The following is an 18,636-nucleotide window of genomic DNA, read 5'->3' on the forward strand; positions in this document are numbered from 1 at the left end:
AACAAAAACAAAACAAAAACAAACTGTCAGATGATTTGTTTTTTTGCTTTAATCACTGTCTATATGTTGTACACTGGATAGAATTCCATTGTTTCCAGCTTGTTCACTGTAAGTAGACTATTTGTGTAAGGTAGGGCAAACCTTGTTGTTTCCTTGGAAGTAACTAGTGTTCTTGACTGTTTAGTAATGCTTCATTTTACAGATCTGTAAAATGTGTATAGATATGTGTATACACACTCCGTATTGACCCGACTATAGGACAAAAAGGGTAACAGCAGCAGCAGTTTCTATAGCGTGTGGTCCTAGATCTTGGCATTATGTTATAGTTATATTGAGGTGTAGGTGAGAGTCTTCACACCACTTTACAAAATAGTCGACAACCAGGCTGTGATTATGTTTACTTCCCTGGAGCAGGCTAACAATCACAGTCATCTGTATACTTTTAAATGAGATTTAGAATGAGTGCTCTGACTTATATTTGTTTATAGAATGAATAAGAGGGGTGAGAACACACACCCTTGTGGTGAACCAATGGAAGAGCACACTTTGTCAGATAAGACCCCATTAACTCTGACCCTCTGTGTCCTGTTTGTTAGTAAGTTTAAAATCCAGCCCACAAGATTTTTACTTAGTTCTAAAAGCCTCTGCGTTAAAATGTGCGGCTGGATTGTATTAAAAGCAGGGGAGAAATCAATAAATAAAAGCCGGGCATGACACCCATTTCCTTCGAGATGTTTAAAAAGCAAATTAATCAGAGTGAGTGTGACGTCCTCCACCCTCTTTTGGGCCTGTAGGCAAATTGCAGTTGATCTATTTCACTCTCTGTATTTTTCAAGATTTCCAGCCGTACAAGTTTTTCAAAAATGTTCATAGTAATTTAGGTCAAAGCCACTGGTCTGAAGTCATTTAGTGTTCAGGGACAACTGGATTTGGGGACCGGGACAACTACAGCATCCTTCCAAATCCTGGGGACCTGCTGTGCTTCTAAAGATCTATTAAAAATCTTGTGGAAAACTGGACTCAGTTCTCTTGCACAGGTTTTGAGTAGCCGACCACAGATGTTATCAGGTCCGTGACTTTTATTGACCTTTGTGCAGTAAAAGGCTTTTTCACCATCCTCTTGTTTTACAGAGAAGTGCTGATTGTCACACAGTTCGCGGTTTAGTTCCTGTATTTCTTTGCTAAAATCAAATATATCAAAACGATTATAAAAACAGTTGAGAGCATTGGCAAAATCAGTATCTGAGCTGAAGCCATTTAAAGTGACACTAGTGCTCTCTCTTGAGTTATGGAGGCTGGTTATAGTTTTCATACTGGACCAGGCTGAACCCAGGCTGTTAGAGGCCATTTTGTTCTCCAGTGTGGATTTATAGCCCTGTTTTGCCTTTAAGATCTCTAGTTTAAGTTCTTTGTAAGCTGTGTATAGATCTGATGCTCCCCCAGTTGAAATGCCATTTTCTTTTTCATTATAAAAGACTAACAGATTTGTTTACCCATGGCTTATTATTCGGGTATATTTTGACCCCCTTAGTAGGTATAAGCATGTCTCTGCAGAAAGCTGAGTATGAACAGACAACATCAGTTAATTCGTCCAAATCCTCACATGATTCTTCAAACATTCCCCAGTCTGTACAGTCAAAGCATCCCTGCAGCGAGCTCTCAGCGTCATTTGTCCAGACTTTCACATAAAAAAGCTTAAGGATAAAGTTACGTACTTAGAAGATGCAAGCAGGCGGAATAATGTGCGTGTGGTAGGCATACCTTAGAACGCAGAAAAGTAGGATCTGCATGCTTCATATGTTGGCTGAAAAACTGGAGCTAGACGTGGATGCGGGATTTGAACTGGAACGGGTCCATTGCCCGATGCGAGACAACAATTGCAGCCGTCATGTCCTGGCTCGCTTTCTGAGATTCAGCGCAAGAGAAGCAGTTCTTCGAGTGGTCCGCAAGAAGAGGAGAGTCGAGTGGCAAGGCAACAGGATCTTCTTTTTTCAGGATCTTTCTCAGGATGTGTTTTAGCAATGTAGGAAGTTTGACATGGTGAAGAAACAGCTCCAAGAGCGGGGGATGTCATACTCCATGCTGTATCCCACGACTCTTACAGTCTCTGCCAACAACAGGTCCCATACCTTCACCTCGCCAGATGCATCAGCTACCTTCCTCACAACGCAGGGCTGAACACCAGAATATAGGACTGTGTGTCGGGTTGAAATTTATGAAGACCAATATAGGTATGTTCATTAGTTATCCTCCTGGATGTTTATTATACAACACTTGACTCATAGTTGTTATTTCCACATCTGTCTCCAGAGAGGGATAGGAAGGTCCTTTTTTTTTTTTTTTTTTTTGTTATCGTTTTGAGTAGCCTATATACATGTGTATGGGCAGAGCTTCTATAGTGAATGTGCCCTTTGTAGCCTGAAGACATTTTTACGTGTTTGACGTGAATTTACCTCCTGGAAGACATAAAAATGTTCAGCTGTGGCCAATAGTTATTATGGGTCATATGTGAAAAGCACATCTATGTGATCAAGGGGGGGAAAAAAGATGGGGGGATGGGGTGTAGGGGAGCAGGTCAGGTGCCCCTTTCATGCGGATGCACTATGGTAGTTTAGTTAGAGTTGGAGAGCCTCAAGTTCTACTTTGGCTCACTGTTGTTTTTTATATATGTTGCGTTAGAATGTTTTTTGTAAATGTGGAATTTTATGTACGTTCAGTCTTTTCACGAGGGAGAGTTCTAACAGGACAGGAGACCTATAGGTATTTTTGGGTAATCAGCGAGTACTTAAGTATTGGTCTCATTATACATCTAATAACAAATTATGGGTGAACTGGTTCGACTGACATCACTGAATGTTAAGGGTGCAAACTCAGCCATCAAAAGGAGGAAGATTCTCTTGTATCTTAAACAGAAAAATCCAGATCTGGTCTTCCTACAGGAGACTCATTTGGAAAAGAATGATTCATTATTACTGTAAAGGGACTCGATTGGGAGAATTCTTTATAGTGCCGGGTCTTCTAGTCAGAGGGGAGTCGCCATTCGGAAGAATTTTAATTTCAAGATATTCAAACAACAGTCAGATGAAGGGAGATGGATAGCTTTGGATGCTGAACTTCTTGGTATTAGGTGTACTCTTATGTAGATATATGCTCCAACAGCAGACCTGCCAGGTTTCTTTCTAGATATTAGCAATGCAATTACACAGTTTGGAAATTCATATATAGTATTAGGTGGGGACTTTAACAGTTAGGGATCCTAAGGTTGATAAAATGTACAAATGGGATGTCACACGGCCCCCACAGGCACAAAAAGCAATTGATACAATGGAAGAGGAGCTAGATTTAGTAGATGCTTGGAGATTTTTCCACCCTTCAGAGAAAGAATTTACCTTTTATTCCCATCCACATATTTCTTATTCAAGAATAGATTATTTTCTGATTTCAAAATCACTGAACAAACAACAATAGGTACTGTCTTAATATCTGATCATGCACCAGAGGGGGTGGCACTACATTCAGGCCAGTTACCAATGTGTCAGTTCACTAGGTGGCGATTTAACTCATCCCTGCTCAGAGATGAGCATTCAGTAGAATTTATTCAAAGTGAGCTACTGGATTATTGGTTGAATAATGAAGGCTCAGTGTCAAATCCAGCCGTGGAGTGGGATGCCTTTAAGGCTGTGATTAGAGGTCGACTCATTCAGCATTGTTCAAATTTGAAGAAGAGATAGATTCAGTGTCTCCAGGAACTGGAGGTGGACATTAAAAAAAATGGAAAATGTGCGCTCCACTCAATCTGACCACTCCATTCTTCTTGTACTAAATAAATTAAAAGTGGAATACAACTCTATATTACAGAGGAAATTCGAATTTACATTATTCAGAACTAATCAAAAATATTATGAACAAGGGGAGAGAACAGGGAGATTTCTTGCACAGAGAGCAAAGCAGCAGTATGCTCAGTCAATTATATCTGGGGTGCAGAATGATGGCGGTGACCTGAAAACAGATGACATGGACATAAATACTATATTTGCCACATTTTATCAAAGTCTTTAAAAATTAGACAACCCTAATACTGAAGATATTAGTTATTTTTTATCCACTGTAAATTGCCCAACAGGAGGAACAGGACCGAATTGGAGCAGACATTACATTGGAAGAGATTTAAAAAAAAAGGCTATACAGGACCTGCAGGGTGGGAAATCTCCAGGTGAAGATGGCCTCCCAGCTGAATTTTATAAAGTTTTTTCAGATATTCTTGCCCCAAAACTCCATAGAATTTACAGGGACGGCTTAGAGAAAGGTTCTTTTCCAGATAGTATGCAGACAGCTATAATAACTTTAATACATAAAAAAGACAGAGACCCAAAGCAATGTGGCAACTACCACCCTGTATCACTGATCAATGTCAATGCTAAGTTGCTTGCCAAGATTTTAGCATCTAGGTTGGAGGTTTTTTTACCAAAACTCATTCACCCGGACCAGGTTGGTTTTATTAAGAATAGGACGTCATCTGATAATTTTCGTAGGTTGCTTCACCTCATATGGCAAGCTGGAAATGAAACAGACATAACAGTAGCTTTTTCGCTGGATGCTGAAAAAGCATTCGACAGGGTAGAGTGGGCGTTCCTTTTTCAGTCATTAGAAAAATTTGGTATTGGCTCCTCTTTTGTTAACTGGGTTAGATTATTATATTACGATCCAAAGGCATCTGTAACAAATGGCAGGAGGTCTCCCTCTTTTCAGCTTCATAGAGGGACAAGGCAGGGTTGCCCTCTGTCCCCCTTGATATTTGCCCTGGTTCTTGAACCATTAACAATTGCTATTAGGCAAAATAATAATATAATGGGCATTAAGGCTGGCAGCAAGGAGCACAAACTGCTTCTGTACGTGGATGATATTTTGTTACTGTGCACGTGCCCATCAGCAACTATACCTCATATCCTCACTCTGATTGACTCATTTTCAGGTGTTTCTGGTTATAAAATAAACCAGTCAAAGTCTGAAGCGATGCCTCTATCGAGAGTCTGTCCACCTAGCATTAAGCAGGGATGGCAGTTTTTATGGCAGCCATCTGGCCTGACATATTTGGGTATAAAGATTACTCCACGGCTGGATTATAATATTATGACAATCAATCTTCAAGCTAAGGAGCTGTATCTTGTCACACCTTAAAAAATTACTGCTTACATTTAGAATTGAAATACAAACCAGACTGGAATAGGAGGGGCACTTCAAAAGGAAAACATCATGCTTTTATAACCTTCTAAGGGGGTCTCAGTCACCCAATTATAAAGGCCTTAAGAGATGCTGGGAGAGGGATATAGGGGAAGAGATATCTGGTGATACGACGAGACTCACAGGCCCAGCAGATGTGTTTTCGCTTGAGTGCGTTGTGGGCATCCAGTCGTGATTGGATGGTAATTTCTCTGTTCAACTGAAGATGTCTTCATGGTTTCTTGAGCAGTTAACTACTGCACCGTCTTCTGAATAATGATCAGTGTCTTAAATCAGAGTTTCTTTGGAGCGGTACTTCTTCATCTTCGAATATGAACTGATTTAACTTCTTGTTTAAAAATAACTGGAGGATGAAACACTGGTCGGGTGGGTCTTCCTTAGTCACTAAATACAAGAATTAGAAAAAGTAACTTCTTCTGAGTTGGCAACGATACTTTAAAAACGTATATTAAATCAGACAAAAACAAATTAGTTTCGTTCTTTTGCGAGCTTTTAAAATAAAAGTACTCAGGGAGAGAATACCTCACAAAAACGAATTATCACTTTGAATTTAACAAAGTGGTTCAAATCTGCGGAGATTGCAAGTCTCGGAGCAGAAATGAAAAAAAGTTTTACACGTTTCAGAAGTTAAGGCGAAGAGTTAAAAAAAGTAAGAGAGCGACAAAAATGAAATTCTCTCTTTTAAGGTTTTTAGACTGAAGGCGGAGCGAGGGGTGGGCTGACCGCATCACTTCCTCCGGCTGCATTACAGCTCATCTCACGGAATTAAACTATTCTTACCATTTTTAAAGTTTTGAGATCACGATTCACTATTCTCAGAAATCTAGCATCGTTTCACATACATTTGTCTACATGTTTTAAAAAGACATAACCGAAATCGCTTAATAGGCAAAGAAAATTACTTGTTGTTGTTGAATACATCAAACACACACAGAGACATATGCAGCTGCAGCACTGATGACTTAAACATATTTCGTATAGTATAACTTCATACTTAATGCAAAGATATATGTCAGAGGAAAAAGTGTAGATTGGCATAAATGTGGAGTATAAGTTCTTTAGGAAGTTTCTCTGTTAACTATACCAGAACTTACCGTAAGGTGAAACTGTGGTTCCATTAAACATTCAAACACATTAAGCCAGAACTTGTAATTTGGGTTTTCATGTCAGAACAATGGGAAAAACATCAAATTAGAGACCTTATCATGCTGGTTAAGGATATTTTATTTTGGAAAAGATGAGGTTCCAGTTTGATACTCATCCAGGATTAACTTGAAATCAGGGCCGTTCAGACTCCTGCTGTAGAAGCAAATGCCAGATGTTGATTGTTATCTCTGGACAGAGTGACTGCTACATCAAAGAAAGACAACCCGATCCGGTGACCATTCCTTCTTAATTTACAATCAACAAAGCACTTAATTATCAGCACTTCTTTGCAGGAAAAATAGTTGTGATTCGCTACAGATGTAGAAATGTTGCACCCCTGAGTGTTGAATGTCCATGACCTGTAGGAAGAGGCTTCATAGTCATAAAGAGGAGAGGAGAAGTGTCTTATAGAGGGGGGAGAGGTGACAAATGGCTTTCACACGCTATAGAGAAAGGGGGTGTCCTTCCTGTAGAGTCATCCCCTTGCCAGGGTAAATGGTCAAGGAAAAGGGGGTCTTCCAGACCCTCTGATGGGGGAGCAGTGCATTAGGTGAAAGCTGAAACACAGACACATGAACAGGGCCTCCTGATGATGAGGAGATGAGAGGACATGTTCCTACACAGATACCATTCAGCGAATTAAACAGCTTGTAGTTAGTGGATGGTCTGTGGCTTGGTGTGGATATGTTGGTAAATACGCAGTCAAAATGTGAATATGTAGATATAAACTTATCCTCTTTCTCTTTTTCCAGCGTCAAGTTACTGGCAGTTCAGGACCTGCTGGAGCGGGAGGCTCTTGATAAGGTACAGTGGAACTATCTGCCTGGGTCACACTGGTTGATTTGAAGGACTGCTGCTGAATGTGTTGAAGGCTGCTTAGACATGTAGCATTTTAAATCAAACTAGACAACTTTACATTTTCTGAAGAAAATGCATGGGAATGCAGTTGGTCTGCTGCGATCTGCTGCCATCACTTATGGAAAGTGATGTGTGTAATAATCGATGACTTGCTGGGGTAGATTTCTCACAAAATTCTGAGTGCGTAGTGTAAAGAAGAGAGAGCTGCTAGTAGCTTGTAGTGTAGTGCAACAGCTGGGTCTCTCTTGATGAAAAGGAATACACGGTAATACAGGGATTGAACCCAACAGTGTCCTTTAGTACTACCAATTTCCATTTCCTCATATTCTTGATTGCCATGGTTGAGGAGGTGAATGGAGACGAATGTTCCAAATACTTTGAAATGATAAGAATATAACACAGTATAGAACGAAAGCAAGCAATGTAATGTATCACATGCCAAGAGGTCAAGACCAGAAAATCCAAATGCTGAGTCAGCATTCGCACTAATCATAAAGACGTATAATGTCAATCAGTACATCTCCATGCACACTTAATTTGTGCCACAGTCAGAGCTTGATTAGGCTATTAAGTTGGACTTATGCCATTATCTCAGTATACAAGCACCAAGGGAGAATCAGTTTATTGATGGAAGTATGTCTGACTACACCTCAGCAGGTGGCAGTAGGCACCATTTCAGCTAGTTGCTACTGGACCTTCATCCAGTTGATCAATTACATCACATACTAAAATAATTAAGAAGCAGAAAATGGGCTGCACAACTAATGGTGAAAACATGGATGACTTTTATGGATTTATGTCATGGATAACTTCTGAGTCAATGCCTTGACTGTGGTGCATGCACAAAACGCCAACGTCTGTACAGGTCCGACTAAGGCGTATTGTAAATCAACTTCCAACTGCGTTAGTCAGCGTTATTTAATGTGTTGCTGTTATGCAAATGCTCCTAAAGTCCACGTGGATCATAGCATGCTGCTGTTGAGGCGTGCCACGTGCCCGGTCCCATTGCCTGATTATTGTCTACCCATCTCATAACTGTCCGTGTTTTGGGCGTGGCTTATATCAGGAGACTGAGCACAATTCAGAGAACGCTTGGATATAAGGTATTTGAATGTGTGATAAAGTACCTGTATTCCAAGTTTGGTGAGTTTTGGGGTATGTTCAAGCAGTGAAAAATGCGATAATTCGGGACAAAAAAGTCGTCAGGTCTGTGACCTGCTCGGGCCCTAATAATGTGCTTGGGAGTCGTGACAGCTAAAATTCCCTGAGCACAAATTACAAAGAAATATAATATAAATATTATCTGCTTAGAATAGAGACTTTCCTTGAGTGTAGCAGTTACCTCCTACTCTCATACGTTACAATGGGAAATGGACTTACATTTCTGCAGGCTCTTTGGTGGAGCTCTGGTTTGAATGAAGTTCCGTCATGACAAATGAATGGACTACTTGCGGAGTGACATGAAGAAATGAATCAGAGGCACAAAAAACCTTGACAGCGCTGGCCAGTCACTATGCTTACTGATACCCGACCCATGCCTTTCGCAACTTGATACATTTTCAAATGTTGAATGACGGTGGACAGCGAGGAACAAATTTGAAATTTGAAACGCAATCAGTAGATCTGCTGTAGTTGTAAAATGTGTCTGTTTTACTGTTTGGCATTTATGTTGAAAGTTATATAGCAAAGTCGGCAAATTTCACCAGCCTGCCAATGGCATGTGACCTATTTATTTTACTCGCCAAAACATTGTTTCATATGCATTTGGCAAGTGGCGGGTGACAATTTTAAACCCTGTTCCAGTGTCAGGTCTCACACCAGTTCCCAATTGTTTAGCACTTAAATCTCCACTGAACACAGCTATCCTGCCTAATTGGCTCACATGCGCAACTGGGTTGATAAGCCCCATCACATCACGCCAGCCAAATAAAAAAGGAATTGATGTCTACAGAAGCCTACCATTTAACTAAACACACTAAATAATGATCATTACTATATCTGTTAAAAATGGGAGATATTTAAACATTTCTGGCACCCCTTAGCGCTATGTACTAGTGAATGTATGAGCATCCAGTTTTTGATAATATTGCATTTGCGAACAATTTACTCAGTAAGTTGCTGCCTCACTTTCTGATATTTTGAGGGCACTTAAATTGGGTTATTGATCCATCCTTAGACCACTCTGCCCCCAATGTGTAGCCTCCCTTTGCTATGGCAAATTATTTTTCGTGTTTGTGAATGGTTGTGCCGACCCATGGAGATATAAACATCCTAGGTCTTATGGATATTCATTCTTTTCATATGTACACATTTTGTATTCCTTTCTGCATCAATTATTTCTTTATCTACAGTACATTGCTGCCTAAGCTAATTTGTGAGTCTTGAGTCTTTTGCAGAGGATGGCAAGTGACTCTGCTGTCCCATAAAGCTAGACAAGATTAACTTTTTAAAGCCATACTTGAATTAGACCTGTATTTTATTAGACTGTACTTTAAATCTATCTTCCATACTATAGAAACTGTGCTTAAACCCCAATCTGAATTCAACCACTTGTCTACTCAAGATGCAACGTGTTTACTTCTGTGCTCAAGTGGCTTTATACAAGCACAGCGACAAGGCAAGCTGCCTCCCAATTAATCCCCTAGACATTTCCTCTAAAATTTGATCCCTGTCACTGATTAATGATACCTTTTAATCTTTTTACTCATACTTCTATAAGTCAGAGTGCGCCCACCAATCAGGAAAGTATGACCCAGTTTTTAGATTAATTAGTGACTCCTTCAGTTGTATCCGAGACTGCAGATGGTCTTAACTTTCCTGTCATTGAAAAGGTTATTCAAACAAGCAGTTCTATGCAAAGCAGTAACACCCCAGACATTTGTTCTGCTGTTAGTTTGTTTTTTCCAAACACGCCCCTCTGCTTGTATCTATGTACAACGAATCACTTGAAAATCGACATCTGCCACCCACTTTGACAGGCTCCCATAGCTCTAGCAGAAGGTTGCTACTTTGTGTGGCTCTTACAGGTTGATAGGCCTCCTTAACATAGATGTAAAGCTCCTAGCATAGTGGCTGGAAGCAGATGTACTATCCTCTCAAAAGAAAAAAAATGGTTTTATAATGGGAAGATACTCATTCTCTAAAGTAAGTACACGTTGAAACATAATTTACCCAAGGAAACACTTCTGAAGTAGTTTGCTCCCTTGATGCCGAGAAGGTGTTTGAGCGTATCAAATGAGATTATCTATTTTCAATTAGTCTATTTATCTGTAAAGAAATGTATCTGCAATAGCCATCTCACACAGAGACTGCATCTGCACTGCATTATCACCGCAGTGGATGCTCATCTTTAGACTGCCTTTGTTTGTTCCTCCAGTTTCCACCTGTTAATCTAAATATGTATCGGCCAATTGTTTATAATCATATTGATGCAGCTATAATGTGTCATGACCCACCATGCATCCTGGAAAATGACAAAGTTATATTTTTTGTTCTAAATTACATAATTACATTACATCAATAAATAGCAGACCATGTCTGACCCTCTAACTTGGTGGGTGGATGCTGTTTTCTGGGGGAAAGTTCACCAAAGTCTTGGTCAAAAAGCTGACAGTAGTGGTGACTTTTTGCTGTACAAGTTGCTAGAGGCAGTAACTACATCACCTCCATAGTGAAAGGTGACAAAAGCACAGCGAGTTAAAGTTTTTTGCTCAGAATAGCGTCACATAATCACTACCATTCAACTGCGGGAGGCCGTCTGGCTCTGTTGCTGGGGACAGACGCTGTTTTTTGGCAGAAATGTGACGAAGAGTCAGTAGGACACTCAAGATGACAGAGGATTTCCACGTATAACCGTGGTATTTTTTTCCTCATACAAGTTGCCAAAGACACTACCAAATTACAGTTGTTTGGTCCTGTAACGTTGCTTTTTAGGTTAAAGTGTGGGACATTTCTCTTTTATTTGATGAGTGAAGGACCTATTTAGCTGTCAGACTGTGAACACAATTCGACAGAGACACACTTGATCCACAGTTCCGGCTTTTCCATTCACGCAGATGCCATCTTGCTTCTGTTGTAGCTCTGATACTGTCTTTGGAGCTGACTAGCCATATGAATGAGACTAATTACTCCTGCTCAAAACTACTTTGCCCTTGAATGCGGTCAGGGCTGTCTGCATTTTCTCTGCCATTTGCTCTGGCAATGAAGCCTCTTTCTGAAGCTTTACCCACTTCAGCCTCCTTTCTAGGCGCAAGGATGTGTGGAGTTGTCCCTGTACGTGGACAATATATGAATGTAAATCAAAAATGCTACTCTCTCTCTGCTGGCTTTTATTTCAATTCAAAAGATTTTCTGGATATAACTTTTATCTTTAGAAGAGCAAAATGTGTCCCAATAAATCGAGCTCTGCTACAGCTCCCGAAGTCAGTCTTGTCTCTTTAGATATGCTGTGTTGAAGAAATCATTCAAGTCCTGTTAAGCAGTTTGCTGTAGTGATGTGTTTATTCAAAGAATACCGGTAAACTGGTGGACTGACAGGCACAGAGTGGATCTGAGCCAGTCAGTGGACCCAGAGCAAATGAAACTACAGAATTTTATACAGTAAGAACAAAGGAGACAAAATGGCAGGTTCAGACATTAGGAAAAGATAAGCTGTGATGAGCTAATCACATCAGTTTGATCACATTTAACATAGTAATCAAATCGGCCTTAGATGTCTTTTGATTAAGGGGATAGGAGACAGACAGGAATCACCATTTAAGGTCTGGAGGTCAAAGGTCATTCCAAATTCCTCAATCCACCTTTTTTTGACCAAATTGTCTCTCACAGTCACTGTATTTCAAACAGAAAATCATGACTTTCTACCTCTATTGGTGGAGCAGGTTGGGTCACAGTGGAGTATATGATTTTAGTAGTGGTTTGAGTGATAAGTAACTTTCACACAGATTTGAGACAAGTGATCGCAGAGTGACAATAGTCAAAGCTCCAAACCCAAACAAAACAAATTCAAAATTGAATAACCAAATGACCCTAGCTTTTCTTTAAACCAGGGGTAACAGGGTTATGAAATGTCTTGGCAATGTTATGCAAATGGTTTTGTTATTTCTTGTAAGGTGGCATTTTGATCAGGTATGAACGTACAGCATTCAGTTCCAATTACAGCACAAGTTCCTTCTTGGGAGGCCAGTGAGTAGTTCGGTAAAGCTCGATTTTGTAACGTCATCATTCTTACTACAGTCTTCTACTCCTCTGGAAGCTGGCGTACCTCATCTTTTGGGTCTCCGGTGCCAGTGTTGTCCTTCAGGGGGGAAGATCCTTCCCTGGGGTGCAGCCAGTTCTTCATGGCTCCATAGGTGATGAGGGAGATGGCCCACTGGATGATGGGGGTGTCTTCTGACAGTGTGATTTGTGGATCCAAGAGGAAGGATCCTGACACTTGATTGCTATGTTGGTGGTAAGCAGGACATGTTGTGGTTTTTCGTCCAGACCTCTCTGATGCAGACCCAGTCTCCTGGTTGAAGGTCATAGCACTGCTGGCTGCTAGGAGGTGACTGGACAGCTTCTACTTGTCTGTGGAGTAGCTGAACAGCATAGGTTAAGACAGACCACAATGTTCACATAGACCCATCCATGGCATAGAGGTTCAACATGGAGGTTGGACAGCATGTCTATACATACAACAATATTGTCATATCCAGAATCAGCATTCTTGCAGGTCCAGGCTTCAGGCCGGTTGGAGAACATCTCTATACATACAAGAATATTATCATATCCACTACATTTCTAAGGACAAGGAAGCTGGTGGCACAACGTGGCCGTCATCATATCGCAAGATTGTTAGCGGGTAGGGAAGGACAGGAATGTCAAGTTTTGCAGCCACTTTGGCTGCATGATCAGCCAAGAGCATTGCCTCATGAACCAGCGTCCTTGGATTTGATGTAAACTTCACAATTAAAAACGGGGTTAAATTTGAAAACTAGCGACCGTTAGTAGTTTGCTCTGAAACAGTGTCAGGTGGCGGTAGCGTTCCGTACGTTGTGTAATCAAATTTGCCGGTATGGCGGTATATTAAAAATTAATATCATAATGAAAATATACACCGGTATTCGGTGTGAACCGGTATACCGCCCAGCACTGGGTCAGCGTGTGTACACCGGGACTTGTCTCCATGCCAACGATACTGATGACAGCTGGGTCACTCACCGCTGCAAGCACAATTTTTAACATTCACTTTCGTTTTCCGAGTATACATGCCGGTGAGAAAATCGAATTACTGGCTGAAGCATAGGTGGCACTGTCCCCATTTTAACTAGTGGTAATAGAGCCACCTCTGGCTGACCTCTTTACGTCACCAGCAACAACAAACTCTGCCCCGGCATTTGAGAAAGATTGCGTATGAAGAGCAAGACAAAGCTACATCTCTGTACATTTCGTATATGGTGTACATGATAATTACACAAACTAGATGCACAGTGGCGCTCTTGCTTGTGGTGATTTCGGAGGAAAGACACAGCAGTCCTTCTATTTCGGGCTTACGACTCCTGGAAAAAAATCTCAAGCCTGTGCAGAACGCAAAATCCAATCCAATCTGATGGAATGTATACATGCAGGAGTAATACGGCTATCAATCTGATAATCTAGGTGTTTTAATCCGACTAGGAGAAATCCGATCTGGTCAGATTTTAGTCAGACTGAGGTGTATAAAGTGCTCAGCATTAATGAGTACACCCCCTTCGAAAAGTCATATTTTAAAAATTATCTCAATGTTTACAAGAACAAGTTTTATATAACATCTGTTTAACTTATAACATGAAAGTAAGGTTAATAATATAACTTAGAGAACAAAATTTTCAGTTTTACTCAAATTAGGGTGATGCAAAAATGAGTACACCGCACTGAAAGTCTCTGGAGCAAGGCTAAATTTTAGACTACAAATTTCAAATTTAACAATAATCAACCACAGGTGAGTCTAATTATTCATTACACAGGTGTCCAGCAGACAGTTGACTATAAAAGGCTGTAGAAAACCCCTTCCCATTTCATGTTGTTAGCAATGGCACCACATGGAAGAGAAATGTCTCAAGGCCTGAGAAAGAAAATAATTTCTTTACACTGGAACATTGAAGGCTACAAGAAGATCAGCAAAGCTATATTTATCAGTCAGAATACTGTAGCAAAAGTGGTACAAAAACTTAAAAAAGATGAAACTGCAACCATCTCACAGAGATGTCCAGGTCGTCCACAGAAGTTAACACCGCGACAGGAGTGTCTTCTGATGAGAGGGGTTGAAGAAAATTGGCATGCAAGTTCACTGCAGTGGAATGCAAGTTCACAAAATTGGCATGCAAGTTCACTGCAAGAAAATTGGCATGCAAGTTCACTGCCGCATCCGGCCCACCGGCCACCTATTTGTGGCCCCTGAACTATTATCCCTTCACCATGTCTTTTGGTTGGGTCGGCACGTGTATACCAAACTCGTCTCCATGCCAATGATACACAGACAGTTGGGTCACTCACTGCTGCGAGCACAATTTTTAACATTCACTTTCGTATTTGGACCAGTTCACATAGTGACATTTTGCCGGCTGTAGATTGTACGAAAATGGTGTGTTCCAAGTTGACGAAGAAAAGTGGACAGTGAAAATTGGTAATTCAAGAAGAATGTACTGAAAAATTTGCATTCATTCTCCCTCCAACCAGCACAAGACCCATGTGCTTAATATGCCAGGAGACTATAGCTGTGATGAAGATTTTCAATTTGAAACGACATTATAGGAATTTTGAAGAGACATTTCCTCAAAATTCAGAGGTAAGAACAACAAAAATGAATAGACTGAAATCTTCATATCAAGCTGCAGGCAGGATTCTTGTCACATCTATGACACAACAAAAAGAAACATAGTGCTCACTTAGAGACTTTGTTTTATTCAACTACTTTACTTACACTTTAGAAACCTGTGTTATCCCAATCCCAATGGTGTTGTGCTATTTCTACAAATTCAGTCATTGGTTTTCTTGACCAAACAACTGTCAATTGTACCTTTGTCCTGGTTTTTGGTTGAAGACTATTCACGAACAAATGTTGCATGTAACCAGTTGAAAATCTGGCTATTTGACTTGGTGACAGACCACAATTATCCTTTGCAATTGTCATCATTTTTACATACTGTTCCCTAGGACTGTCATCTTTTCCCTGTCAGATTTTTGTGAGAGGAGTCAACCTGTTGTATTACCTCCTGTTTAACTGCTAAAGCTATGACACTGTAACATGTCTTAGCTTCCTCTGGTGTGATTCTGGCAGTTTCGCATACATTGATCACTTTGTCTTTCAATCAGATGGCAAGTTGCATCATAACAGGCATATGAGGAATGTAGCTCATGCACACCAAATTCCATCCCACTAACCATTTTTATTTGTCCTTGCATCCTTGGGAAAATTTCTGACTATTATTTTTAGCTCCCCTTGGTTCTAAGGTTTGTAGACAACATCTACAATTTAAGTTGTCAAGCTAATTTTGTTGGGTTTGTTTTCTTTGGTTTTCAACTTTTTCTTGTTGGAACCCACCGTTGTTCTTCTACCTGATTATTTATCCCAGGTCTTGGGTATTCAAAATCCCAGTCATCACCAGTATTATCAACACTGGATTCTTTCATCTCTTTTACAGGATAAAGGCTTTTTATTTTGATCATATTTGTTTGTTTTAGTGTTTCTACAGGACATGTCCCATTGACTGTCCGGCTTAATCTTAGTCTGACTTGTGATTCTTCTTCTTCTTCTTCTTCTTCTTCTTCTTCTTCTTCTTCGTCTTCGTCTTCGTCTTCGTCTTCTTCTTCTTCTTCTTCTTCTTCTTGTAATTGAGCTATTAGATTTTTATTTTGATCTGTAAGGGAAACTATTTTAGATTCTGCATAACGGCAGCTACTTTCATCTGTCCAGTTTGAGGGAGGTGAAATGCTTATTTCTATCTGGGAGAGTACTCAATTTATTCCTTAAATTTCTTATAAAATCTTATAATCTAACTGAACCCAAATTAAACAAATGTTGCAACAAATGTCAAACAAACAGCAAACAAAAGCTAGCGTCATCATAATTATCATGCACTGGACCAGTAAATCTCTTTCAGACCTCCTAGTAAAACAACTTTCCAGTTTCCTTTTGTAAGATCCCTCTATAATTGAAAACACAAATAACCTTCATACTCTCTTTAACCAACAACTGACTTACAAATCTTTTCAATCAACTTTTTTACTCAAAAGATACAAGTCATCCTTTTTTTTCTGTAACAAGAATAAATCAGATCAATACATAACGAGAATAAATCAGATTGTTACAGAATTAAATATATACATCCAAGTATTGGGATCCCCCATCCCTGGGATAACGAATTATCCCTACTACATCCTACTGGTCCTACATAGGCCTATTTTCTCAGTGGGCAAACCTGTCATTCCCCAAATCAGAGCTCTATATCCCCATGTGGATGCTAAGTAAGATGTTAACCTCCAGATGCTTGGCCTTCAAGAGAGCAAATTGCCTTAAGACTAGGAAAACACAAGTAATTCCACAACCAAATCAAAAGCTATGAAAGCAAGTATTCCTATACATCTAAAAACTAACCTCCCAAAAACATTATTGAAACCATACAACAACAAAAAGAATTTCCACAAAACACACAGCAAACTTACTTAAAATGTCAGATGGTGTCGCCCTTCCTTAGGACTCCCTCCTCAACAGACCTCCAACAATGCACAGTAACAGTAATGCAAAGGACCTTTTACCTCTGCAATTTGGTTCTCAGGTCACTCGCATGTCGTTGATCTGGAAAAGGAGTCTCTGTAGAAGGTTTGTTGCCATCCGGATCACAGCACCAAGTTGTTGAAGAATCATTCAAGTCCTGTTGAGCAGTTTGCTGTGGTGATGTGTTCATTCAAAGAATACCGGTAAACTGGTGGACTGACAGGCGCAGAGAGGATCTGAGCCGGTGAGTGGACCCAGAGCAAATCAATCTACAGCAACTCATCGCAGCTCATCACATCAGTTTGATCACATTTAATATAGTGATCAAATCGGCCCTAGATGTCTTTTGATAGGAGACAGGAATCATCATTTAAGGTCTGGAGGTCAAAGGGCTCTGTCACTCCAAATGTGTATTTTCTTCCTCAGCTGTTTGTGGTTTTATTCATCTTGGGGTGAATACTTCCCCTGCTCTCTCAAATGAAATCTGACAGGTGGTGTGATTTACCATGACTGCTTATTGGCAGGATTAACTCTGTTAAAATGAATAGTTTACCTAAATTTCTTCATTTATATCAGTCCAGCCCAAATCATTTTTTTAGATCACTTAGTCAAGCCATCATGAAGTTTGTTAGGGGAATAAGAAGGGCTCAGTAAATACTTTCTTCATCTGCATGCTCCAGATACCCTATGGTGCTAACTGGAGGCTCAGTCTCTCACCTCTATGTGGCTTCTTGCCAAACAAGCCTTACCAGTAATCCCATAGTACGCTTCACACTGAGGATTTGGTATCAATTTCCCTGACTTCAAAACATTCCCCTGCACCACTTCAAGATCAAGAGGTCAATGTCCCCCTGTGATCTTTGTCATATTTTGCTATCCGCTCTAAAATTGTATATTTATTGCCGTTCGATCTTCTAAACCCTTTCTAATGATCTTAAGATTAATCTGCAGCCATGCCCCCTTTTTATGGTGTTACCTCTGATACATCCATTTCTTACAAAATAGCAGTCATTTATATAATTTTTTAATGCCCTTCAGAAGCATCCTTCAGATGACAGACAGTAACTTGAAGTGACCACGATAGTGTCACTGCCCGTGCTTTCTCCATGCAGCCCTTGCAATTTGCAAATGTATTTCATATACTCACTCACTCATTTGTCTCCTCCAACCACCACAAAAAAATCAAGTTCACAATAACCTTTCACAGTTGAAAATTCTCTCCAGCTCTCTGTCCCTGTAAAGACCAACACTGTCACGCTGATTTGCAGTGACTTAATAGATTTTGCTAGAAGATTGTCTTATGAAATTCTGTCATGATTGAGCCTTAAAACATCACATTTTGGGACCTCAACCTGCCAGTATGATGGAACACACACTAATCTATGTTGTACAGTCAGCTCACCAACTCTTTCATTGAGCAGAATGGAGTGACTGCATTAATACAGATGTGGTCAGGCTATCCATAACATATCACTTTATCTTTTGGCTACCAGATGGATCCTTGGCAGTAATATCAGAACTCTGTGGAAAGGCAAGTAGGTCAGCAGCAGAGTATTTTGGACAGAAACTGGAAGCTGGCAGGGTTTATGAGTTATCTCTGGACAAGTGCTGGCTCCCATTGCAGTGTTTTCATTAGGAGTGTCCCATTCAAACTA

General features: G+C 40.2%; 1 protein-coding gene across 2 annotated transcripts in view; it reads left to right on the top strand.

Moving 5' to 3' along the window:
- The window catches only part of eepd1 (endonuclease/exonuclease/phosphatase family domain containing 1), a 50,047-nt gene that overhangs the window by 15,109 nt on the left and 16,302 nt on the right, over window positions 1-18,636 (top strand). For both annotated transcript variants that reach the window (XM_037093750.1, XM_037093749.1), the window contains exon 3: window positions 7,140-7,191. In XM_037093750.1, the coding sequence (XP_036949645.1) occupies window positions 7,140-7,191 (52 nt within the window). The remainder of the gene's footprint in view (window positions 1-7,139; window positions 7,192-18,636) is intronic.

The sequence above is a fragment of the Acanthopagrus latus genome, chromosome 3 (genome assembly GCF_904848185.1).
Source record: "Acanthopagrus latus isolate v.2019 chromosome 3, fAcaLat1.1, whole genome shotgun sequence".
Classification (NCBI taxonomy): domain Eukaryota; kingdom Metazoa; phylum Chordata; class Actinopteri; order Spariformes; family Sparidae; genus Acanthopagrus; species Acanthopagrus latus.